This window comes from Danio rerio, chromosome 21 (assembly GCF_049306965.1).
Source record: "Danio rerio strain Tuebingen ecotype United States chromosome 21, GRCz12tu, whole genome shotgun sequence".
NCBI lineage: Eukaryota > Metazoa > Chordata > Actinopteri > Cypriniformes > Danionidae > Danio > Danio rerio.
In genome coordinates this window covers 14,801,878-14,828,985 of record NC_133196.1, presented here as the reverse complement: position 1 = coordinate 14,828,985, position 27,108 = coordinate 14,801,878, and the positions used below count along the sequence as shown (strand labels likewise).

At 33.3% G+C, this 27,108-nt stretch overlaps 1 protein-coding gene and 1 long non-coding RNA gene across 26 annotated transcripts in view; both read right to left on the bottom strand.

Moving 5' to 3' along the window:
• Positions 1-27,108, bottom strand: part of zgc:113162 — a 49,234-nt gene that overhangs the window by 2,629 nt on the left and 19,497 nt on the right. For 21 of the 25 annotated variants that reach the window (XM_073934629.1, XM_073934631.1, XM_073934628.1 and 18 more), the window contains 7 exon segments: positions 24,938-25,131; positions 21,702-21,823; positions 19,550-19,598; positions 19,146-19,295; positions 10,670-10,843; positions 7,909-7,992; positions 193-279 (listed from right to left, as the gene is read on the bottom strand). In XM_073934629.1, coding sequence (XP_073790730.1) covers positions 193-279; positions 7,909-7,992; positions 10,670-10,843; positions 19,146-19,295; positions 19,550-19,598; positions 21,702-21,823; positions 24,938-25,131 — 860 coding nt within the window. 25 annotated transcript variants of the gene reach the window in all.
• On the bottom strand, positions 576-5,479 carry LOC141379821 (uncharacterized). The gene is made up of 3 exons (XR_012396660.1): positions 5,392-5,479; positions 3,951-4,057; positions 576-2,814 (listed from the first exon to the last, which is right to left on the bottom strand). It is a non-coding gene; the product is annotated as an uncharacterized lncRNA (long non-coding RNA).

Below are 27,108 nucleotides of genomic sequence, written 5' to 3'. Positions count from 1 at the left end.
CACATGTTCAAATATATTAGATATAATTATGTTCATATATGACAAGTAGTTAGAAATATATGCGTTTATGATATATTTTATATATGTGAAATCCAAATATGAACTTATATGTCATACAGGACAAAGTATATAATTTCCGTGTATTAGATTTCTATATAGGATTTATTCAGTGTTCAGGCACAGTTTTCATACCTGGCAGCAGCTGGCGGAGAGTTCCAGAACCCGCTCTGGACAGCCCTGCACCAGCTCTCTAAAGGCCTGCACATCCAGCCCATAATCCTGTCAACACACAAACTCATGTCAGCAGCCAATATACATGGAAAATTTAATATACATACTGCATGGAATTCAAAGCAAACTTCACAAACTAATTAATACTATAAAACCAAGTTTATCAAAACAACATTACAAGACTATCTAGTAAAAGTTAGTGGAATGAAGTGCATTTAGAACAAAGCCCACTATCATTTCTTTTTTATGCTATAAAACATCCGATTTTTCTTTCTGTAAAATTCTATGTGGTGCTTCTACTCTAGAGGAGCACAATTTCAGACTCATTATCATTTTTTTTCTTTGTGATCGTAATTCTCAAGCATAGAAATTCAGATATCTTTTCTATGGTAATGATATTAATTAGGGGCTTTTACAAGGCAAAGCTCAGACAGCAGCTGCGCTCAATTGCAAGATCATTTGCTATTTATAAATGTCACATCTGGAAGAGAGGCGTATGCATGGGTTTTGTGCACAAGAACGTTTTCATTGAATCACACTTACTGCATGCACTTTTGCGAGTTGATCTTAGATCACATTTAGATTTGTTTTTTACACTACGTTTTATAAATTATACTACAAGTTTTTTTAGTATTCTGACATGAAAACTTGTTTATAATTACAATTAATATTCATGATATACAGTGCTCAAGTACACCTCTCACAAATATATCTTTTAACTTCATATTTTTTTGATAGGAAGCAATACAATATTATATTTGTGTATATATATTAGATTAGTCAGTACTGAAGCCAAATCTAGAGCTTATCTAACAAAATAACTTACGTAAACAGTCCAAAAACTAGTGAACCCAAATTTATATGCTATGGAAAAATATTATATACAGATTTTAAAAAAAGAGGAAAAATCAAGAGAAGCAAAACATTTGTTGAAATTTTGTAGGTTGTATTTTTTTTCAATATTTTGCATGAATTTAATTGTATTATCTTTAAATTTCTAAATATGTTTGGTGGCTAAAATATAATTTTAATAAATATATCTGTTTAATAAATCTGTTTTGTTTAAATGCACTAAAATACATTGCCTTTATTCACTGAAAAATTGATAAAAATATTCATTTTTAAAATGGGGTGTTCTCAATTATGCTGAGCACTGTATATTATTATTAATATTTTTAAAATTGTATTTATTCAAATTGCACTAGAAGACATAAGACAAATGTAAAGCTGCTTCGACCCAATCGACATTGTAAAAGCGCTTTCCAAATAAAGGTGATTTGAATTGAAATGTACATACAAACTGTTGTATAGAAGCATTTATTATTTTAATTAATATAAGCTTATATATAAAAGCAAATAGCAAATAAGTAAAGTAAGTAAAGGTTTATTTATATAGCACCTTTCACAGACATTAAGTCACAAAGTGCTTTACAATAAAAGAAAACCAGAAAACAAGTAAAAGAACACATATAAAAAAAAAACCCTATTAAAAATCCAAGTAGATTGAACTTGAAACAATACTGCCTACAACTATGCGGACACCTATTCATTGTACATATCGCTGTCAATTTTGCATTGTCCTGTTTTTTTGGGAGTATGCTGTTGTATTTTGCACTGTCATTTTTATTTGCACTGTCTGTATTTTGCACTGTCGTTATATTTGCACTATCTGTATTTTGTACTGTCTAAAGCCGGCACCTAAGCTTTTCACTCATCAAAGCACACGTGCTGCTGATGATGTGACAATAAAAGTGATCTGATTTTATTTTATTAGAGAAACACTAATGCTGTTAATCAAAAGCGTGACCAAAAAATGTGTCTTTAAATGATTTTTAAAAAGTCCAACTGATCCCAGAGTTCTCAATGCTAGAGGGAGAGTTCCAGAGCACTGGGGCCACAACACAGAACGCACGGTCACCTTTAGTCTTAAGACGAGTTCTGGAAATGGCTAAAAAGTCTTTGCAAGACCTCAGGGACCGGCTACATGAGTGACTAAGTAAAAGAACTTGAATCTAAAGGGGGACCTGAGCATGCAGAGCTCTATATGTGATGACCAGAATCTCAAGCATTTATTTAATAAACAATTCAGCAGAAACAGTGAGGTTTTCTGCATATTAGAATGATTTCTGAAGAATCATGTGACACTGAAGACTCTAGTATTTAGGGCTGCATGATACTGGAAAAATCAGATATTGCAATATTTAATTTTTCTCTGATAAATATTGCGATATGAATACACTTTCACAAGGTTGTTTGAATAGCTCTATTTGACAGTTTTCTGAGAAGTTTAACAGTATGAACATATAGAAATAGAATAATCACAATGCAAAATATGCTTTTCTTGCTGCATTGTCTCATTGTTTCAACTTCAAGGATCAAGTATTGACCGCTTTTAAAGTTTGAGGCAAACAGTGATGCTGTTTGCAAAAAGAGCATCAGCGCATTTATTGTCTCAGGAAACTGTCATGTTTTCACATTGGCCCCAATATGCTTTCTCTCTTCTATCGTGCTTTTATTGAGTCTATTCTATCCTTTGCTCTGGTGGCAGGGATTGGAAGTCTGTCCATTAAAAACAGGAATAGACTAGGCCCCGTTTACACTAGTGCGTTTTAGTTTGAAAACGCATAAGTTTTGCTACGGTTACGCCATCCGTCCACACTACGCCGGAGTTCTCGAGCGCCGAAAACGGAGCGTTACGAAAACGCTGGAGAGGCCGTTTTCATTCTGAAACGCTGCTGCTCCGTCTCAGTGTGGATGGGGAAAGACGGAGACATCTGAAAACGGAGGCAGGGCTGCAAACGTTCGCCTCTCTGATTGGGGCTTTTCCTCAATATTAAGTAGCCCACACACAGTTCAGTCTTGCATCCTCTTCTTGTAAGTTAAGACTTAGCAAGTTTGATCAAGGCTGCAGTCTCCCCCTTCTCAGTTTGATATATAAAAACATACCGAGGACACGGGTAAATCTTCAAAGGGAACAGTGTACTTTATAACTTCATTCACATCACCTTGGCTACATTGTTTCACTTTCTCAACAATAAAATGTAAACATGATTCAAGCAACTGACTATTTTCTTTTTAATATTAGCAACTTAACAGACAGCAGAAATGTTGAGGCGCCGTGCTGCATGAGCGTCATCTTCACTGTGTGAATATTTATAACAAAACGGAGCCGATAACAACTGCCTCCTTTCAATTTCAGTGAAAATACGAAACGCACCCTCTCTTTTGCTGAATATCAGTTTTAATAATCGATAATTATAAAAGTATAACATACAATAAGTCTATACATTGTAGGAAATAAAGGCAAGCGATCAGTCAATGTACCTGGATTAATCATTAACTTATCTTTGCGCTTAACCAAAACATGTTACCCGTGAACAAGTAACTTAATAGATTCCTATGACCAAAGTCAGGGAATTGGCCTATGTCGTTAGATAAAGACAACAACATGAATGAAATGTCACGTTTAGCAAATATAGCGAGATTAGATCCAGCGGGAGATGCGTGATGAGCAGTCCGACAAGCAGAGCTCTCATCTGGGTAGAAATGCTGGAGCGCTTGCCCGAGAGTGTGTGTGTGGTCACGTGATGTGCGTTTTCAGCGTTTTGGTGTGGACGGAGAGCTGTTCAGAAACGCTGGGTAAAACGCGAGTGTGGACGCGGATCGTTTTCATTCTACAACGCCGTTTTAAAACTAAAACGCACTAGTGTAAACGGGGCCTGAGCCAGGTTATCAGGTGGTCCAGCAGGTTGATTGGTGAATCACAGCTGAGTATTGAATCCCTGTATAGTAGGCAGCTTTTACGGATCGGCCAGAATATTAGTAGCTGCAGGGTTAATAAATAAATAAATTCCATGAGTTTTCCATGATTTTTCCAAAAATTTCAAGTAAATTTTCATGACCTAATGTGACATGCAATGTCTACATATGCGTGGTAAAAAAAAAAAAAAAAACATGTTAAAATGTATTACAGCAAATCGAAAAACATGCAACAATCTATAGTTTCAGCTTATATTTATATCCATGTAAAATTGATTAAGATAATGCTCACACCGCACTAATAATGTGAGAGTATATGATTGGCAGAAAAGTAGTCAAGACAACTAACCTTACAGACCTTAACCTTAAGTATACAGATATCTGTTTTCCATGACTTTTACACAAAAAAAAATAAATAAAATTCTGATTTTCCAAAACTTTTCCAGGGCTGGAAAATGCCAGGTCAAAATTCCATGACTTTTCCAAGTTTTTCAAGACCGTATGAACCCTGTTGCTCTCATCCTCTGTCTGAGGAGTTTAACCTGCGACTCGTTTCAGATGTTTTTAGTAGGACAAAATGTTACAGGAATAGCTTTGTACCATCATCTATTGTCGCTTTGAATAAGTTGTATCATTTTATAAGGAACTTTTGTATGTGTATATGTTGGTACGTACCTGTATATGTGTGATTTAATCATTTGTATCAAATACCAAACTTTGCTGCAAAAAGAATCTACCTACAGGTACCAATAAAGTCAACTCAACTCAAGTAAAAATATTGTTTTACTTTCTCCTTCAGAGAAAACGTTGAAATTAGTGTTTTCCCTAAAACAGGAAAATGATCCTAAAAGAAAAGTGAGAAAATGTTGCATAAATCATAAAAAATACATATATTTGTTCTTTTTTTTTTTTTTGTTTAAAACATTCTTGAAATGCTTAGTCACAGGCCTTAAAAACACATGAAAATAATAAACTTGCACTCTATTTAGGTCAAACTTAGCAGCGACTCTACAAATCTAAAAATGTGTTCTGTAGCTCCTGGTCAACAATAACTCAGACTCAACACTGAGTATCTTACGATGTGCCTATTGCGGATGCACACATTGCAATATCGATGCTAAAACTATGTATTGTGCAGCACTACTAGTAATGATGTTGAATGAATGACATACTAAAATAATATATTACACTAGTGGAGCATAAGAGAATTCTTTTGAAAACACACACACAAAAAAAAAAACCTAATGACCATAACCATGTGTCTTTAGTCTTATACATTTACAACGCCAGTGAAAACAGACACAGAGCAGAAAATCATTATCCTTGAAGTGCCAGAGGAGCTTGAGGAATAAACCTGTAGTAAAGAGTGTAAATGTGGATGTGATGGTTCCCTTGACCTACATCAGATCTATCTGTTGTCTGGGCTGTCCATCAGCATTAATGAAGCAGAAATGACCACACCAGAGGACAATCGCTCTAGCTGACCTTCCTTTCATCCCAGACGCAGGGAAGACAAGCATATTAATAAACAAGATTCTCTAAAGGCAGAGCTCATGCTAAATTATGCATGATCTTCTGTAAGTGAACAAATGGTTTTCATTAGCCTACATTTACAGACAACATCTTGTGTAGTGAAGAATCCAAATAACTGCTTTCAAGCAAATATTTCTGAAATCACTTATCGAGAATTTATATATCATTAATGAAGAGTTTTTGCACATTTAAGCAAAATGTAAATAAATTATAAGCAATTTCTTTAATGTGATTAGTTTTATAGCTTGTTTTTTTTTTTACTCTTTATAACTGCACTATTACATTTTGTATTTTGTCTTCGTATTTTATCATCTCTATTTTTATACTGTCGCTTTATTGTTTTTAAATGATAGAATTGTGTAGATATATGATGTACAGTGACCTTGGGTTTCTTGATGACAGAACTGTGTGTACAGTATGTATAGTGTGTCCGATGTCATATTTGAGTGATATAAATACAGTAAGTCTCTTTTTTTAATTTCCTGATGTTAAAATACGACCCAAATCCCTTTGATTTTGAGGCCCACAGCAATGTAACGTAGGAGTGCAGGATTTCCTGCCCACCATATTGATTGACAAGTACAATGTCTTCATAATAACATGTATACATGTTATTATATAAAATGTCCACCTAACATTTTTTCGTAAATGTACTGGGATTAAAATATTTGTTACAATATTTGTCTCTGTGATTTTTTTCAAGTTTAAAACGTTTTTTAAAACTCAGCATGTTACAAAAGACATTAATCTAATCAGTAATCCGTGAAATTAACTAAACTAAATCGCTATGTAATTCTTAACCGATATAATCACCACGGCCGCATGGTGTAAGTAAAAGCTAATAAGTGTGTGTGTGTGTGTACTGCACATGGCAATTGTGTGAGTTTCGTAATTTCAGAAAAACTTACTTGGAATTTTTGACTTATGAGCTAATTTCAGCTTTCTCTGTGTCTGTTTCTATCACTGACTGCTGTTTATCTGACGTAATGCATGAGAAGCACGTGGGTGCGGTGGGCGGGAAGAAACAGCTCATTTGCATTTAAAGCCACAGGCTAAAAAAACATGTACACTACTCAAAACAGCAAAATGGGCAGATTCTGGGGCTATAATAAATAATCTGATGGGTATTTTGAGCTGAAACTTTACAGACACCAAAGGCTTATCTTATATCTTGTAAAATAGGTGCCCTTTAAATAAAATGTATTATTGTTATTATTTGTTCTTTTTCAGTATTCTGACATGAATGAAACACGTATAATACATTTTTAATATTTTTAACAGAAATTTATTTTTTAAGATTTTATTTTACCCAAATTTTTTATTTTTTTCCTCAATTTTTTTTGGTCTGATTTTGCAGTACAATTCTTATATCTTGATTAAGTTACTCCAGAAATAAGTTAAATAAGATAAACAATAAATGAGAAAAATAACTTGTTTCTCTTTAAATAAAAGCGTTTTTATGCATAAAATAACTTGAGAGATTTCCCAAAATATTTGCGTAATCTAAATAATCTTTAGAAAAAAAGCTTTTTGAGTAATCTTCATGCACAGGGATTAGCAGGTTTAATCAGGTCAATTTTAAGACATTTTAAGACCCTTTTAAGATTGTTATGAATAAAATTTTTGACTCATACAGGGCTGAACACTAATAACTATTTCTAATGACCCAGTCGGTTGCCACAAAAAAAAAATAAAAAGTAATTATTTTTTAGTGACATAACTTATTGTGTCAAAACAAAAGAAAAATCTAGTTGCATAGACTTTTTTTTCAACATAATATTTCTTTCTTTTAAGGACAAGATTAACATTGTTAAAAGTATATTATGGAGACAATGACATAATCAAAAATATACATTTGTTGGCTTTTGGTCTAAATTGATTGAGTATAATGTATCATGTAAAGTGAGATGTTGCTCTGTAATTATCATGAGGAATTGTTTTAAGTTTTCTTTTCCTAATTAGAAAATTTAATTTGGAGAAATTGCTGTAAAAAATGCAGCTATTGTAAATTGCATCTCTTTGCAATAAAAAAAATCAATATTAAAGAAACTATTGAGATGGATTGATGGTGATTGGATGGATGTCTGCCCGATTGGGTAGCTTTACTTGGACATAAGAAAATTAAGACCCGTTTAAAATGATGTAAGACTGACAGGATAATATTTCAGTGAATGTAAGAGTTTTTAAGGCCTAAAATTTTGATTTTGAAATTTAAGATCCTGCGGCTACCCTGAAGTTGAAATTAAAATGCAGAGGAATGAAATAATTATTGTAGTGAATCATAGATGGTAATTTTATAAAAGAAAAGTGAACTAAAACATTGTTAGCATGATGTTCAAAATACGCATGATGAAGTGTTGAAGATTTGTCTGTAACAGTGCTGACCTTTGTCCTTGGCAGCACCTCTGGATCAGCAGGAATTCTTGCTAAGATCTCACACAACATGATCCCGAACGAGAAAACATCCACCTGTGATTAAACAGAGAAAGCAGCATAAACAGATGTGTCTGTTACTCGTTATAAAACCTGAGAGCTGACCTATAAACCTGCCATCAGATCAGAAGGTTAATTTTTAATTGAGATGCAACTGCGAAAGGTTATGCGGATTAATATTAAATCTGTCAGTAAATGAATGCTAATTTCTACACCTTAGCAGAGGCGACTGACTTGGCAATAAATATCTGTATATGTTTGGAGGATTTTTATTTTTGCTGGGGTTGTACATTGGCTAAATTTGGATGAATAAAAATGACATTAAAATCAGCAAAACGTGAGAGCAAGTTCCTCTCTATTGATTCACTGAATCATTGATTCAAACGTTTTGTTCAAAATGCTGATTAACTTAGAAATGTTTTTTATTATTATTAAAGTAAAGAGAAACAACAAATACAAAAACATACATAAAACAAATAAGACAAATAAATAATAAAAAAACTGAAATATACTCAAAAACAAACAAACCAAGGTTGCAAAAATAAAAATAATGTAATAAAGTTACACCTTAAAGAGACACAATGAATATAATGAAAGAATATAAAGTAACATTTTTCCTTCGCAAACTGTGTCGCAAACCTGTACGCTGGCAACTACACCTCAAGAGCTGTAGCTTGAATCATAGTTACTGGTTGTGTCTTTTCCCCGTTATTCCCCTATGCCCTATTCATTTAGAACATTCTAACATTTAAACTTCAAATGATTTTAAAAAATAAAACATTAAAGTCATCTCTCTTAGGTGTAATTTGCTTTAAAAGCATTTTTACTGTTCAGTTTTAGCGATCTTCATGTTATCTTCATGTCAACACTCGTTAATGGCTTTATTTTATTGTAGGTTATTTATTAAGAAATGTATCTGTACTGTACTGTACTGACATGAGCCTGTTGGTTTGAACCATTCTGCAGTGGTTTAAATGTGTCGAATTGTAAAAGTAAACTTAAATAAATAAACAATATCCTACTTAAAGGTGCAGTAGATGATCTTCCACAATGCTAACAGCTTAGCATAAATCTCTAAATCACAGTTCCTCCCCTGCCGTCTACGAGCACAGCAAAAGAATCCTCTCTCATGTGTTAAAAGCAATTAGTGCTTGTCCGGCAGCGTGCAAGCCAGACTAACATGCAATTTCAGAGTGAATATTAGAGTTGCATGGTAAACAATATAGGGAGAGACTAGGCAGAATAGCGGTATTTACTTGTGTTTTGTTGTTAAACTAATTAAAATCTATATTATCGATGCTGTAAAAGGTGTCTTATGAAACTGAAAATAGTCTTATCAATCTTTCATCGAAAGGTTTTAGTAGCTGAACAACACTTCTGTGAAGGTATAACCCATTTGTAACAAGAACATCTAACGTTACATCAGCTTTGCGTGAAGCTAAAACAATTTTAAAACAGAACATTACCTGTCTAAGAGAAATCCTTCAAACATTGTGTGATCCTTTCTCCAGCGTGCAAAGGTAACTCCAATATTAATTCAGGTTTTTAAAATGTTTTGATCTAGCATATTTTTACAGATCACACGCTTGTTCTCTCTCGTGAACGCAGGGCGGTCGGCGGAGCTGCATACAAAAGGCTGCACAGATGTTCAAATCTACATTTGCTGACAGACAGATTGGGCTGCTTATCCGAATTATGAGAGATGTCGGCCCGATTCTATTTAATTGGATGAACATTTTTTAGTTTTATGCCTTACGCAAAATATAAAAATAAATATAAATACATTTAGATCATTTACTGTAATCATCACTATTAGATTGTAAGAGACTTTCAACCAGCACAACAAAACATGCTTCTGAAGACAATCACCTACTGCACCTTTAATAATAATAATTATAATAATAATAATAATAATTATTATTATTATTATTATTATTATTATTATTATTAATATTTATGTTTAGATAAAAAAAAAAGGTTTGGCACCAATAAACTTGTTTAACTTGGCCGACAGAAAACATAAATTAATTAAATACAATTTTCCCAAGTTTTCTTTAGAATCGCCAAACAGCATGATTTAGAAATGAGGCACGTGTCTGTTTTTATAAATGGATCATTGAATCCTTGGCCAGGATTCCAAATTCAAAACAGTCAAATCAATCGTGTATTTATGAATGAATGATTCAATTTCATTCACTTTTTACAAAATAAGACTGTACAGTAAAATCAAAAGGTAGGTTATTGCTGCACATTTCGTTGTGAAATTGAAACAAAACTAAACTGAAATGTATTTAATTAAATCATTTATAAATTTAATTATTTAAACTAAATGATTCAATAGAAATAAACTGAAATTTGATTTTGATTTAAAACAAACCTGAAATGAAACGAGCAAGTTATAACCATACCGGGAAATGTTCTTTCATAACTTGAATTATATGGTCAGTAAATGTCACAGTCAATGCTTTTGAATGATGTGTGTATACTAAAATGAGAGACTCAATAATACTCGACAGTGCCATTTTGCACATTCCTAAAACAACAATGACAATATTTTCATACTGCTGTTGAGTTGTTTTGCTTTTTTTTTTTTTTCACACTTATGCACATAATGTGAGTGCACACATCATAAAATCAACAATTACGACATTATCAAAGACGTCAAATATCACACACTCCACTTCAATATGTCATTTTGGTTGGTATTTCTTACCTTACGATCATACGGCTCTCCTCTGAGCATTTCAGGGGCCATCCAGAAAGCGGAGCCCACCAGAGAGAGCTTCCGGTCGGGGTCATTCGCAGGCAGATCCCCCACCTCTCTGGCCAGGCCGAAATCAGTCACCACAGCCTCTCGTCCACGTGACGACATGCGGATCAGACAGTTCTGCATCAACACAAACAACACATGCAGCATGAAGCCTGGATTTTTATCTCACACCTTTCACAGTGGTATAAGGGTCGGGGGGTGGGAATCAAGTAAAACACAACTGTTATTTTAATCTCAGATTACCAAAACAATGACCTGCAGATCAGAGTCAGCTGAGGGACAGTGCCATAATCTCTCAAAACAGATGTCAGTGTTGCTCCACAAGGTGGCAGTGTTGATCTTTAGGATGACTGAAGCTTAAAATAAAATAAAATAAAATAAAATAAAATAAAATAAAAATTTCCACCCCATTTTCAAGTCATGCTTGGTAACCTTAGTTAATGCACTTAAGTTAACAATAAACAAATCATATTTAAATATAGATTTATTTTCTGCTTACAACAATAACAATAATTGATACAATATAAAATTTAAATATAATTAAATATAAATAAAATACTAAATTAAGTTTTACTAAACCAAATCATTGTTACTGCTAATAATTAATAATAAAGTACACATATGAAAAGTTCAGATGCAAAAACCTAAGTCCCATCTTCTAAAGAGTTTTTCTTCTAAAATCAGACATTCTTTTCATGCTCCAGTACACTGTAAAACCCAAAAAGTTAAGGTAACTCAAACCATTTGAGAAAACCGATTGCAACAAACCATTTAAGTTCAAAAACCAATCCTAATGAGTACTGTGAACTCAATCCATTTGAGTAAACCAAGCAATTTGAGCACAGTAAAACTCAATAAATGAAGAGAACTCAAACCAACTGAGTACTGTTAAACACAATAAGTTAAGGCAACTCAAACCGTTCGAGGTAACTGCAACAAACCATTTGAGTAAAAAAAAAACTAATCTGTATGAGTACTGTGAACTCAATCTTTTTAAGTTGAAGTAACTTATTACCTTCAACATTGAGTTCAAAACTCTTTTCAAATGAGTAGAATTGACTTTCAGTCAATTTTGAGTTCACTACACTCATTTCATTTGATAACGTCGACTGTTGGGTTTTACAGTGTGTGCATGTTCATTCATTTACATTTTTACATGGGCAAAGGGCAGATTTTTTTTATTATGGCCTTAAAAGTGAAAGAAAAATGCTCATTTTAGAAGAAAATTAGAGGCACTTAGAGGTATTTACATCTGAACTGTTTATATATAATTACATATATATCTAGATTGCAAATACATGTACAGTCATCATGGCAAAGACACACTTAGCTATTAGCTAATAAAACAATTGTTTCAAAATATGTTGGTGAAAAAAGCTCTGTTAAACAGCACTATTTTTGTGCTCAACTACGCTCAACAAATGTAATTAAATTATATTTTCCAATACAATAATTCCCAATTACACGTCTAATTCACATGAAAAAGAGAAATACACAAATAAAATTGACAGCATGATGCTGAATGGGAAGAGCAAACACATCATGTCAAAAACAGCAGAGCGTCCTGAATGCAGACACAGACAGCAGTGTTTTAGCACAGGTGTACATCAAGAACACATCAATGAGAATCTGAGTGTGAGATCATGTGTGTCAGAAACACAATCCCTCCATTTTAAACACATCCGCTGACATGAATCAATCGGTACCTCCGGCAGGAAACCTGAACTTGAAGTTACACAAGCAGTAATGTAGAGGAGTAAAACTCTTCTGTGCTGAGTGACTGTGTGCTACATTAGGGAGAGATTGTGTGATTGTGTGTGAGTGTGTGTGTGTGTGTGTGTGTGTACAGGTTTAGCTATACTTATGAGGGATCAATTGTACTCACTTATAGTTAGATATCAAAAAATACCACTAAAAGCATGTCCAGAACACATTTTGATTAGTATCTTGTTTCTGTGATGTGTGTGCGTGTGTGTGTGTGTGTGTGTGTGTGTGTGTGTGTGTGTGTGTGTGTGTGTGTGTGTGTGTGTGTGTGTGTGTTTTTCAAGTTTAGAAATAAGGTTAGAGTGCAAAAATGACAGTAGCTGAGTATATTTAAACATAAGTACTGCTTTTTTTTATAATCTACAGAAATAAATTTAATACAACTATTTGATGTTCAATAAACATTTCTAATAATCATCATTCATCAGTGCTATGTCGTGTTTTTTTATTTTTCCTTAAATTGGTTCTGATAAAGCACCCATTCATTTGATCAAAACAAAAGTGACAGGAAAGACGTACAGTTTAAGACAAACTTACTCAACCTCTGGGGAAATGTTTGAAAAATAATTACAATTTCAGAGGAGATTGATTATGTTTGTTTCATGGTATTTTCTAAATATTTTCCTTCTGGAGAAAGTCTTTCAAAATGTTGACAAAAAAAAAAACTGCTAGGGTCAATAGTATTAGCCCACTTAAGTTTTTTCTACCCTAATAATAAATATTAATAATTTTGTCTTGATATGTTACATTTTAAATTGTTATATTAAAATTTGTATTTGATTATATTGGCTCAAGATTTCATAACTAACTATATTAGTGTCCACATCAAGGCATGGTGATTGTTACCTCACACTTTAAAAGTTAAGTTTCATCTTTTACAGAGGAAATTAGGCAAGTCATTATAAATAAGATTCACTCAACTTCAATTTGTCTGCGACATATAATTTTTCAGTTTGAAGTGATCCAATGCCTACATTGGACAAAAGCAAAATTAAAATTCTATAAATCTCTTATGTAATAGGTGTGAAGTAAAGAGATAGCTAATCACACACACACACACACACACACACACACACACACACACACACACACACACACACACACACACACACAAGGCTGTCAATCAGGTTGTGAGTCATTGAAACATCCAGGGCTCAGTTTATACCAAATGATATCCAAAAACTTGATATGAAAATAAATCTGCAGGGCTATAAGTTCAATATATAAATGTGTCGTCAATCATTTATAGACCCCTTTCATTTATCTTATGTCCGATGAACATTTTACAAGGTGTATTGTACGTAAAATGGACGTTCATCCTTAGTATTTTTGAAAAGTTCAGTGTATAGATGATAAAGTGATCACAAATCAAAACACACACACACACACACACACACACACACACGTTTTGGTCATGTTCTAAACCCAAGTTCTAGCAATTATTATTTCATTTCTTTTCAATTTTTTTGCATGTATCAATTGACCCTTGCCCTATTGTAGAAGTATTTGGTTTAATTACACATCAAAGTTTAGACAATAATACCTAAAGTATGATATCTTTTTCAATATTATTGCTAGAAGTCTTTTACAGCTCAAATAAAAGGACAAATTTCCTCCAATTTTTTATCATTGGATTAGGGACCATCTAATGACCATCTTATGTACCATCTTACAATGGAGAAGATTCAGTACTCCACCTAAGGTTGCAGTTAAAGATGTGATCTTATTTGGCAGCCGGTGCTGACATATATAGAGCAAATGGATCCAAACTTAATATTTGCAGTTTGACCGTTCTTTGTTTGCTTCTCACTTTTTTCCCCCTTCATTTAATTCTATTTGAATTGCTATCTATTTTTTTATTTGTTTATTTCATATTTGCCAAGCCTATTGTGACTCATTGATTGTGTACGTATATATATGTACAATAGATGAGTAAACATATACGGAAACTTGTATCTACTTGTATTGTATGTACATATATATCATGACATGATGTTTAACGGATTAAAATGTGCATAATATAATATATTGTATAGAAATGGTGCAGTTGGGAGGGGGGCTCTACTGGAGCTAAAATAATTTGTCTGTTTTTTAAATATTTTTGAAATTGTTGTTTTATTGACCAAAATATTCATGAAAAAGATCTGAACAAAAACAAAGGTTTCATCTCATAAAGCATGATAGTCTCTGATTAGCTGTCCGTTTTTAATTGTCAACAAGCTGTTTTTATTTATGCAAAAGCTGGAAAAAAAACTTTCTGAAAGTGATTTTTAACTATATACATTATCTGTCAGTGTATACTGTAACTATATATTTATTATTGTTATTGGAATAGTTAATTTCCCAGGAAATGAATAGGGTCCGGTTGCGAAATGAAACCAAAATTTTTAAAAATGCTCCACAAATTTGACTAAACTTAACACTTCTGATGTGATTAAAGTAAAAAATAAAAACAATCAAATGTGCACCAGATCTCTTGTACATTTGAACAGTTTGTTGATTTTAGTAATAGTTTGTATTAGTAGTAAACTTGATTAAACAAATTACAGCCATTTTATTTAAGTATTTCAGTTAATTTAACGGTAAAGCATCCTTGTGTGGCAGTGAGTAAAAAGAACCACTTTCAAATTCTTCAGAAAATCAGAAAATCTAGCTATATAATAAAAAACAAGGCCAAGTTTTTGGCAAAACTGTAAGTGTGTGAAAGGGCTGAGAGAATAAAGGAATAAAAGTTGACAAGAGTCAGCAGGTCATTTCTTATGAGAAAGCGATAAGGAAAGAAAAGCGAGTTAAAGCAGGTCTGGAGTTTGTGGCATGGTGAATGTACAGCATTAGCATAATAAAGGTCTGACCTCCACACACACAGAGGCCTGCGCTCACTGCACACTGCAGCCTGGCAACTGACACAGTTAAATCTGTCAGGAGCACAACTAAAATTCACTGCAGCTTTACAGAATGTCCACAAATGCAACATCATTCCTTTCTTTGTCATCATATACAATGCTGATCAAAGGATTAGGGAGAAAGGTTTGGAAGTTGAACATTACATTTAAACTCCCTGAATAAAAAAAAAAAAGGAAATTGCAGTTTTAACTATAACAATAAATACAGTGTAAAAAGCAATTACATACTTTACTTAAAGTAGGTAAACCCCTAGCCTTAAAAGCAACACGTTGTCTTTACTCAAAGTGAGCAAACTTATTGTAACTTATAAAAATTTAGTTGAAGTCAACTTAACAGTTCTAATTATGCAGTTCATTCACTTAATTTAAAGCAAAGGGTTTATTCACTTTAGGTAAATTCAACTACTTGCTCTTTAAAGTGTATATTACACTGAATGAGCACTGTGCTACGTCTAACAGTTCGCACTATTATGTCTTTCTTTTCTTTTTTATTCTTTTATAACCTGCTTTAACACATTTTAATCAGTTTCAATAATTTTTAATCATTTTAAATCACTGTTTTTTTATTCCTGTTTATGTAAAGCACTTTGAATTACTATTGAATATGAAATGTGCTATATAATAAACTTGCCCTGCCTATAAAAATAATTAATTTACTTATTTTTTGCTACTGTTAACCCTTAAATACTTTAATGATTGTCAATCATTATTATATAAATCATATATATATATTCATTTTATATCATACGTATTGTTTCCTTCACTTTCATCAATTGGTGAAGTGTTGACCCACAAAGGTCCAGAATATACATACATGAGTTCATGTCCTATACATGAGCTCACTTGTCGTATTTTGACTGCTGTGCCATAGTGAAAATAATGCATTGAAAAAGGTTTTAGACCAAGTGGAATGCTCTGTTGGCTGTCGCTTTGATGTGACTTCAGCTAATCAGTTTTGGCCAGTACACACAAATATTCCAGTACACAAAAAATTCTTGCAACTGTGCAAGAAAACATACAATCTGATGTAAGCAAAGTCATCTTTCGCTACTGTATTGTTTTTAAATAGAGAAAATATTTTACAAGTAACTTTTATTCTAAATCTTGGACCTTAGTCTTGATACAAAAAATGACCAATAAAAAGATGTGAAGCACCAAAAGCGACTGATATTAAAATGAATTTGAATACTACTTTGGCTATTGTTTTTATCCATTCATTTTTAAATGAACTTTTTTGATCATGATGACCATCTGACGATATATTTCACCTAAAATAGTGCTTAAAATTTTACTGAAATGCAGTATTTAAATCTCATAATTAAACAGTAAAAGAATCAAAAGGGTCCACTTTTTGAGAAAAAAAAAAGAACCACCCCTTTTACACGGCTTTTTATTATATATATGTATTTATTTATTTATTTTTTATTTATTTTTTTACAAAAACTTATTTGAAAACAGATAATATTTAATCTTTTTTAGTTAGTATAAAATAATGGAAATTAATGGGGGCTTTGCACAAATATTACCAAAACATCCCACAAATTTGATTAAATTATTAGGATTCAAGTAAAATATGAAAATGAATCAAATGTGCACAAGATCAAGATCTCTTCCAGAGTTGCTAAAGACCAACAGGAATGGTTTAACCATTAATCCAAGCAATGCACCTTCTTTCACTTAAAACTATTTATTTTCCTGAATGACATTTAATTTAAGTTCGATTCCCTTATTTTCCTCTGGGCTAATCCTGTTTAACCACAATTGTCTCCTTTAGGACGCAATGTTCTAAACCTAAAAATGTTGACATATCTTGGCCCATGGTGTGTGAATTGTGGAGGAATGTGGCACAGCTTTTCACATTCTGTGTGTTTTTGGTATCTACCTTCCATCTCTCTGCTATCATCATAACAGATGAATAGAATACATAACCATAGTAAAATCTCTGATATGGCCTCACGCCTCTCCAGAATCATTCACTCAAGATAAAGTCAATCACGTAACCTTTTACACATTGAAAAACACCCTGAGCATTACCTGTAACAAAATGCCTTTCTACTCTTTATTATTTCAATAGTGATGCTAATTTAAAAGCGACTATACTTCTTTTTGCAAATGTTATAAGGAGATTTTATATTTCGATTATATTTCTACAAGATGTCTAAAAGCTCCCATTAAATCAAGAAAATAAATGTAATTGAACAATGCAAGTAATTACTTCAATTTAGTTGGTTCAATGTAGGGCTTAAAAGAGTGAATTTAGTTCTGAGACAATACTTTGTAGATGTTGCTTTGTCAATGCAATGCAAAACATGTTTGCAGTGCAACTAACTAAATTATTTACAATATTTCATATGTTTTTACAATAGATTTTAAAGGCTCACGAAACCCCAAAACACATTTTTGAGATGTTGACAGTCATACATATGTCCCACATGGCTAAAAACACAATGACGACACATATATAACTAAAAAAAAGTGAAAATTGGTTGTTTTTGCATAATTTCGAGCAAATTCGTTCTTCCGGTTTGAAAATAAATTTTGAAGCTACATCACAGTCTTCATCCAATCTTCATATCTACATGAATTAGATCATGTGAAATAATGGTGTAAAGTCGGGCTGCATGATATTGGAAAAATCTGACATTGCGATGTTTTGTTTTGCTTTGATATATATTGTGATATAAATATAATTTTGCTAGATGATTTAAATAGCTTTATTCAGAAAGATTTCATGAATTTAGATCAACCGTAATCACCAAGTCTTTTTCTATGCAGAAATCTGCATATAATGTGATAAATTACAGGCATATAAAAATACAAAAATAAGTTAAATAAACAGTGCTTCATGGTTTTCTGGTGGGGTCTAAGTGTATTCAAATACAAATATTGAAAAATTAAGCATAAAAAAAACATGGTCATCATTGTATATGTAATATTATACAATATAAAAATAATATTTAATATTATCTTTCTTTTAATCTTTAATAAATAATCTAGTCCTGCAATGTGATTATTGCAGATACACACTTTGAGATATTTATGCTCAAACAATAAATTGTTTAACCCAATTCTTAAGATTATATAAGATAATGGTATAAAGATTATGGTTATCTTACAAATAATATCAGATCCCAATCTGCACATAAGCAATAAAAGAGAAAATTATGTTATAAAGGAGAAAATGTAAGCAAAGTTTACACACATACATCTGTTATAATCTGCATGCGTAATGCTTGCTGAATCAATTATTTGAAAAAACATTTTGTTTCAATTATGACTCAGGGATTTTACTTCATAAACAGATGAATTATGCAATGTTTAGAATATTCATTGGCAGTAATGGGAATAATCCTTTGACTGACTTGCCACTTATAATTGAATCTAGACATTCAGTAGTGTATTTTTAGTAAATCTGTACAGTTTAAACTAAATTTGAGCAGTGACAAGCCAAAACTGCCATAACGCTGGGGTGTTTTGATATAATTGTTAAGGTACTTAAAATACCTGCTCTGTCTACAGGGTGTTCTGGGTGGTCAGGCAAGTTAATAGAGCATTACAGGTAGCAATATTAGTGCATAATAATTAATTTGAGTAAATTTCTGTCATTATCTATAAATGCAAGGCGTGATCTTGACAGACGCCTTTGAATCAAAGTTGAAAACTGCTGTGAGGTGATGTTTCGTAATACCTCTTTGACATACAGTAATTGCTTAACTTTGAACCTTAAAGTCTGCCAACAGGCTCATCCTGACCTTCGAGTTGAGATCTCTATGGTAGATGTTCTTGTAGTGCAGATATGCCATTCCTCTGCTGATATCACAGCCCAGCTCGATCTTCTCCCTCCAGCAGAGACTGACGTCAGCTCTGGCCAGCAGCTCCTCCAGACAGCCTCCGCTAACATACTAGATGGAGGAGGACACAGGATTATAAAACACTTCCAATGCTGACCTGATTTATACAGTTAAGATGCAGATCACTTTTGCAGCAAGCTTTCAGGGTTTTTTTTTTTTAGTTTGTAGAAAATTATATACTCTTGACACTTTAAACGATGAGTCACTGGTGTCATGAGGTTTAGTTTTGCTGCACATGGAGGAGGCAAAAGATTTCTTGTACTATGGTGAATTATGATTGTTCGTATCTGAACGTTTTTACCCACCTCGAGAATTGGGTACAGCTTGTTCTCCTTGACACAGATTCCCAGGTACCTACAGGATGTAAAGAAAAATCACAGTATTTTACTTTATAAACTGAGAAACTGAAGTTGAAATCATTCGCAACGACAAGGCAAAGACAAATCTTCAAATCGACTTGTGATTTGTATTTAATTCTAAATCTAAACTTTTCAGCTTTTTAGAAGTGCAATTAAAGAAGGCTTTAACATTTTCAATCAAATTTTAGGTGGCATTTACACTAGTATTTTTGTTTTAAATTTTTGTTTTATAAAAGTTTAAATTATTTTTTAAGAATGAAAACGCTCCTCACCCAGACTGGTGTTTTTATTGAGCTTCCATCCACACTATAGTCTAAAACGCATAATACATGGCCATGCACACTTACTGAGCTTGCTCATATTTTGCTGGCATCAGTCCATCTATGCTGGAGGAGGTTCTTTAGCATTTTCAAAACACTTCATATTTGCAGGTTGAGGATGCTGGATTTGTGTGGACTTGAAGCCAAAACGCATTAAACAGCATTTTATGCCTAGTTCACACTAAAAACTCACTACTAGAATGCTAGGGTGGTGCTATGTAATTGCTAAGGTCCTCAAAGTATTTGTGAGTTGTTTTTGGATTAACAGGATTAACAGGATCTTGGTGGTTGGTTGGAAAAATTGCGTATAGTGTTCACCAATGTCTCTATTATTCAATGGATAAAAATAAATAAAATGTTTAAACACTGATCCATATTGGCAAAGGTGAGGAACTGCAAGTTTCGATTATGTTTTCTAAATGCAAATGTAGTTTTGTGAAGTACACTTGCTTATAATTAAGGTTAACTTTAATATAACACCAAAAACAAACTTTAACTTTGATTTCAGAGGGACTTTAAAGAGTAAATAATGTTTACGTGAGTGTTGTGGTTTCTTTTTTAGACTGAGACCAGTACTCTTATATTGAATATTTATTTACTGTCTGTTCCTAAAGTGCGGACTGAGATGGGAAAAGGCTTTTAAATACGCAGTATCTTTTGCATGGAATGATCTAATAACAAAGTTGCAAAAACAAAATATAGCTGATATAGCTGATAAGAGTATAACTGAATTAGAAATTGAAACACAGGCTTGTAGATGTTTTGAATAGTTTGTTTGTCAATGGTCGATTCATGTTAACTGTCAATAGTCTATTTTGTTTATTAGACCCATGTGACATGTATACTGCCCAATCTTGGCCAGGACGCTCTTGTACAGTGATTTTTAATCTAAATGTGTCTTTCCTGGTAAAGGTAATAATAATAATACTCTGAAACAAGACGATTTTTATTTACATTCTCTTTTCAAAATTCTGAAAATCATCATCACTGACTTAAATAATCATGTCAAATAATCTTCCTTATGACACTCTCACTTTCTTTGACTTTGATATTAACATTCCATTTTTCTGGAAACACTGTGCAATTCTTCAGTGCTTCATGCAGGTGAGTGGACTTGACAAACCACCTGTAGAAAAAAAAAGTGGTTTCCACTCCATTTACACCAGACACCTTCTTTTAAGCACCCCATGCTTCTTGGAAAACATTGAGCAATACTAAGTGTCATCCACACAGGTAAGTGGGCTTGACAAACCATCTGTGGGAAACACATTCTGTTTCCTATTAATATGCTGGAGTAAAAAATTAATTCAAACTAACTTAGACCTTGATCACTTGAAGTGGTTCTTTTACCCTCTCTTATTAGTCGCTTTAGATAAAAAGGTTTGCTAAATTAATAAATAAAGCTATGACAATACAACATGAGGGAGTTAAGATCAACACTGTTGGCTGCCTGCCATTTATTATTTTCTTATTCATGCTAGTGTTCAGGTGATTTGCAATTATCATTGCAAGATTTCACTGAAAATTCACAGTGAAAATTAGTATGCATGCATCTTTATTCAAAAATACAGACTCACAGGTTGATGTTTTTAATATTATAATAACCCATATAATGTACAGTAACCATAGACTGGTCACCTTTGTTCAATCTCAGGGATCAGCTCCCCATCAGCTCTTATTTTTCAGTATAAGGCAATAGAGTCTGAGTGGGTGCTGTAAGCATCAGGCTGGCGTGGGACTACAGGAAGTGATTAATGGTGTTTGCAGAGGCGACTCACCTCACTATGTTTGGGTGGGAGAGTTTCTGAAGTAAACTGATCTCCCTCACGATGCTGTTCTGATCCACGTCGTTCTTGTAGATCTTCACCACCATCACCTTTTTCGTAGTGCCGTGCATCACCTGAGAAAATTACAAGATTACTGACTTGGCATTGAAGGTGTCTCGTGTATAGAGCAGGAGTTTTCAACAAGAGGGATTTCCTCCTTTCAGATGTTAATTCCCTGTAAACACATTCACAACAAAAAGAGAATCACTTTTATTTTGCCTTGAGGTAAACCAGTTAGTTGCTTTACAGTACGTGTCACTTATGGAACATTATGTTCTTTAAAAAAAATAAAAAGTAAAAACGTCATCATTTCTTGGCCCGTGGTGTGAGAATGGTCACAGTGAAGCTTTTCATGTGCTTTGTGTAGTGATATTAAACATGTTATCTGTGTTCCATCGCTAGGCTAATGTAAAGCTCCAGTGAATCTTACAACTTTCAATCAAGATAATATCAAGCACAAACTGTTTCATTTCCACACTGAAAATCCCCTTTTAGCATTTTGGTCCCCTTGATTTTTTAAGTTAGTTGCAAAGTTAATAGAACCGGGCTTAAAGTTAACAAAAATAATAAACTTTAACTATTTTTTATTTAAAATAAAAGAAACTTGAACTGATTACAATTAAAAATGGTTTATGATTTTTTTCAGCTTCTAAGAAATCATGTCATCACTTTTCTCTTTCTCACAAGAAAACAGAAAATGTAAAAATAAAAACTAATTTCAAACTGTAACAAAACTAAACCAAAAGCTTCAAACTAAAACTTTGTTACTTAAAATAAATGAACAATAATTAAAATAAAATAAAATAAATTAATTAATTAAAATAAAATATGGTAAATAGAAAAATATGTAAATGTGTAAAAAATAATTTACTAAAATAACTAAAGGAACAATAAAAATGATAAAAACTATACAGACTAGGGCTGTGCGATTAATTAAACTAGAATCGCAATCGCAATTTGAATCAAGGACAATTGGGATAATGGCATCTGCTGCTTCAGAAGCATTCATAGACAAATTAATATCAAAGAAAAACAGGACATCGGTTATATGGGAATATTTTGGTTTCAAAGTTTTGCCCAAATCACACAGCTCTAATAGACATTTTTTAAAGGTAATAATCAAAAACAAGCTATAATAAAATATAGGTCCCTTTTGAATGCAAGCACATGTAGTTAAGGCCACTGAATATAAAGTAGGACCAAAATATGAAGCTAAGCTAAACACAAAATACGAAAATAATAACTGATCCACACTATTACTAAAAAATTACAATAGGACAGTAGTGATAAAGAGATGCAGCAGTAACATTTTGTCGAACAAAGATAGCATAGGAAGAAATGTGGTCACAGGTATTTCTTTAATCAACTAGTTATTTTCTTGTTCCAGAAGACTTTCAAGGCCATTTAAGCTTGACTGGGTGGCGACAGTACATGATGTTAAAAGTATTTCTTTGTTATTTAAAGAGTGTCTGCAGGACGCAGCTTGTTTTCAGAAGCCTACAGTCACGTCATGTCTGTAAAGCTCTGGTGTAGGGAATAACAAGGCCGTGACTTCCAGACTAAATCATTAGATTACTTAACATTTTGGCAACAGAATTCAGGTGTGTAAATAACAAAATTACCAAACTGTTATCTACACTAGAATTATATAATGAATTTTAACTTTGCTGTTGAAAGGCTGTGATGGAAAGAAAACATTCATTTTGAAGGTCTCCATGCATCATTTTTACAGCTTTGATCAAATCAGCGCACTTTCTCTAAAGGGCAGATCATCTAATCAGATCCGGTATCAGTGGTATCAGTGTCTATTATTGCATGCAGCTTTTTAAAATGCATTATTTATTTGTGATTAATTTTTTTTAAAGATACATTCAGAGAAAGGGGAGTTTTTTTATTTAAGCAATTAAAATACAATAAATATCATAATGATCAAAGCGAAAGCAACAGAACAATAGATATACACAACACATATATAAATACATGCTTATCAGAGGTTTATCATGGAAAACTGAGACTTACTGAGGCAGAAAACTAAATATTAGATGCACTTAAAACTGAATAAATTCCAATAGCAACATTACATTTATAGTTGGATTGAAAAGGGGTTAATCAGACAACTGAAGAATCTGTAGAGCTTCCATGCCACCTAGAAAAGACTCCATTTCAGCACTTGATCAGTGAAGAGAAAGTCTAATAGTTTCGAATAAATATTGTGAATAATTTTTTTTTTTAAATGAACATACTGTCGTTCGATGGAGCACGATGCAGAAAACATCAAAGAGCAAATCAAGGTAAAGGCAGGTGCAGCTTGACTATTCAGCATTTAACTCTATTGTGTTAGAAATGGAATTGTTTGTGTTTTTACTGTAATAAGGTTATTATAAAATGTTAAAAATGTATAATGCAACAGTTATTACGATTAAAGAAACATTTTCTGTTTATTTATTTATTTTTTTTTTTTAAATAAATTAGAAAACAACCCATGGCAACTTTGTAATAAAGTTTGATATATTTACTACGGATGCACCGATAAGGATTTTTTTTTTTTGCTGATATTGGTAACCGATAACTCTTAAGATTTGGAGGCAAATAACTGATATTTTAGCCGATAAAAATACATTTTTCAAAATGCAAGATTTTTTTTTCTACAGTAAAAAACTGATTCTACTTTAAAAACTTCAGAAAAGTTTGAACTGATCTTATGAACGGAATGACCTACTCAAAGCAAAATAAGCAATAATTTCAAAATTGCAAGGTGATTATAAAGACCTATAATCATGATTTCACATAAATCAGCATGCCAATATTAAATTATTTTATTTTCTTTGCATGGAAAATTAACTTACAACTTTATTGTTGCATAAAAATAATAGGTTAAATAACAAAATGGGATTTAATCAACACACAAGTAAAATAAATTTATATTAAATGAATTGAAAACGAAAGAATTAAGAACTGAAACCAGCTCAAATGTTCTTGAATAAAACATGTTACAGTAATGTACAAATATGCAATGTCCGAAAAAGTTGTTTAGATTCTTTTGAATACATGTAGCACCCCTGCTTTAGACAAATGTGCTCTGTGTATACTTTTGCAATCTATCACTTCATGATGGGCACAAAGATATTATCAGTTTTAATACACTTTTTGCAAATGTTCCATCTCCATTTTCGATCAGAAAGCCTTACCTTGTAGACCTTGGAGAAGAAGCCGGTCCCAATGAGCTCAGCGCTGAAGTCTTCCCAAAACTCCAGCTTGCGGACAGTCGTGCGTAGCGGATGCCAGCAGTCGGTCTGGCAGTAGGTGTCAGTGGACTCACTGAGCAGTGTGGGACTGACTGGTTCTGTAGTTTCGTCCACCTCGCACATCTTGGAGATTTCATCTGTGACAGAAGAACCAAGAGAGATAAGGCTTAAATTTACAATGCAGACGTGGAATATGAGCAATCAAAATGACTAGGATTTATGTAGCAGATGAAATATTCCTTTTTGTGAAAAAAAAAAAAAAATGACACTATGATTCATCAAATCATACACTGCTTTAATCATCTGACGTAAGATCAGTGTCGTTGTAAAGCTACATTGTTGAGTCCTAATGTCCAACACAGAGGATAATCCACAGATACACAAACAAATGCACGTATCTTAATGAAAAAATGACAGAATAGATCATGAAACTGTTTAAGACAATTTTTTGGGACCTTTAAAGCAACTTGCTTATATGTCAGGTTACATTTCTTATTTTCAACTCATTCACTCATTCATTCATTCATTCATTCATTCTCCTTCAGCTTAGTCCCTTATTAATCAGGGGTCACCACAGCAGAATGAACCACCAACTATTCCAGCATACTGTATGTTTTATGCAGCGAATCCCCTTCCAGTCACAACCCAGTACTGGAAAACACCCATACACACTCGCTCTTACACACACACTCATAGACTACAGTCAATTTAGTTCATCCAATCAACTTATACCGCATGTCTTTGGACTGTGGGGGAAACCCGAGCACCCAGAGCAAACCCACACGAACACACAAAAATGCCAACTGTCCCAGCCGGGGCTTGATCCAGGGACCTTCTTGCCTCCCCCTTTATCCAATTGTGATCTTACGTGATTAAATCTTTAAGAATAATACACTTTCTATATAGGCGCATGTTTGTAAAGTCTCTGCAAACATTGTTATTAATATATATGTATACTGTATGTATATGTGTGTGTGTGTGTGTGTGTGTACACATAAACACACACGCATGCACGCACGCACGCATGCACGCACACACACAAACACTCTTGCATCTACCCTACAATATTCGAATTTCACAACAATCTGTAAGTTGTATTTACCAGCTACCAAGCTGGTCCAGCTTAATGACTTTGCAATGACATCATCAGCTCTTGGAAAAACACTCCAGGCTTGTGTGAGAAACAAGTAAACAAGGTACCCTTGAGCACAACTCTACATTCCCCTTTGTTGTTCCGGTTATATTGGATTTCAGTCTTGCCCACCACAGAAAGCAACCTGTGGTGATTCTGAATCTGGATCCTAGCCAGGCATAACCTAAGTTGACATTTTTATTACCTAAAGCTGCAAAAGTGGACTTTGTGCTCATAGTTAAGACACAAAAGGCTGTAAGTGTGACTTTAATTATGGTTTTACTTTATTAGGGCAAAACATATGACATTTCAACCTTCTCATTGGTTGAACCTGCAACATTAGGTCAATATTCAGACTTTGGTCAAAGTAAAAGAGGCCAGCCAAAGTTTATATTTATTTACAATACATTTCACATGACACTTCATCTAGATAACACAGTTTTTGCACTACACTAAACACAGTGGCTTGCAAAAAACACACTGAAAAAAAACTGTAAACATCTATAAGTCTGGACATTTTATTGAGTTGCGTATTAGCATGTCAGCTGGAGATTACATCATTGCTTGACTCAAAGCACGTCATCTTTAGCTCTCGGAGCATTATGGGTGTCCTAAACCGCCCGTTAACATGTTTACTGGCTTCAACACTTAACATCCCACAGGGTTTTTTTTTAAGTGACGATCCTCAAACTACCTCCATCCTTCATCTGCCTCCAACACAACAGTGTTTGACCTCAGGCTACCGAAAACAACACACTCCTTCACACTGTGTAACTATCGCCCTCAAATTTCCACAGGTCTGCATTGGTGGCAAAAATCCTGCAGCTGATGACGCATCGCTGCTGCACTGGAAAGATCTGGAAAATAAAGTCTGTAATATCAGTGTTTGCTCAGCATTAACAGCTGGTTAGATAACTAGCCGACCACACATACGGAGACAACACTGTAATCATTAGAGAGTTCAAGGGATTTGCGGCCAGAG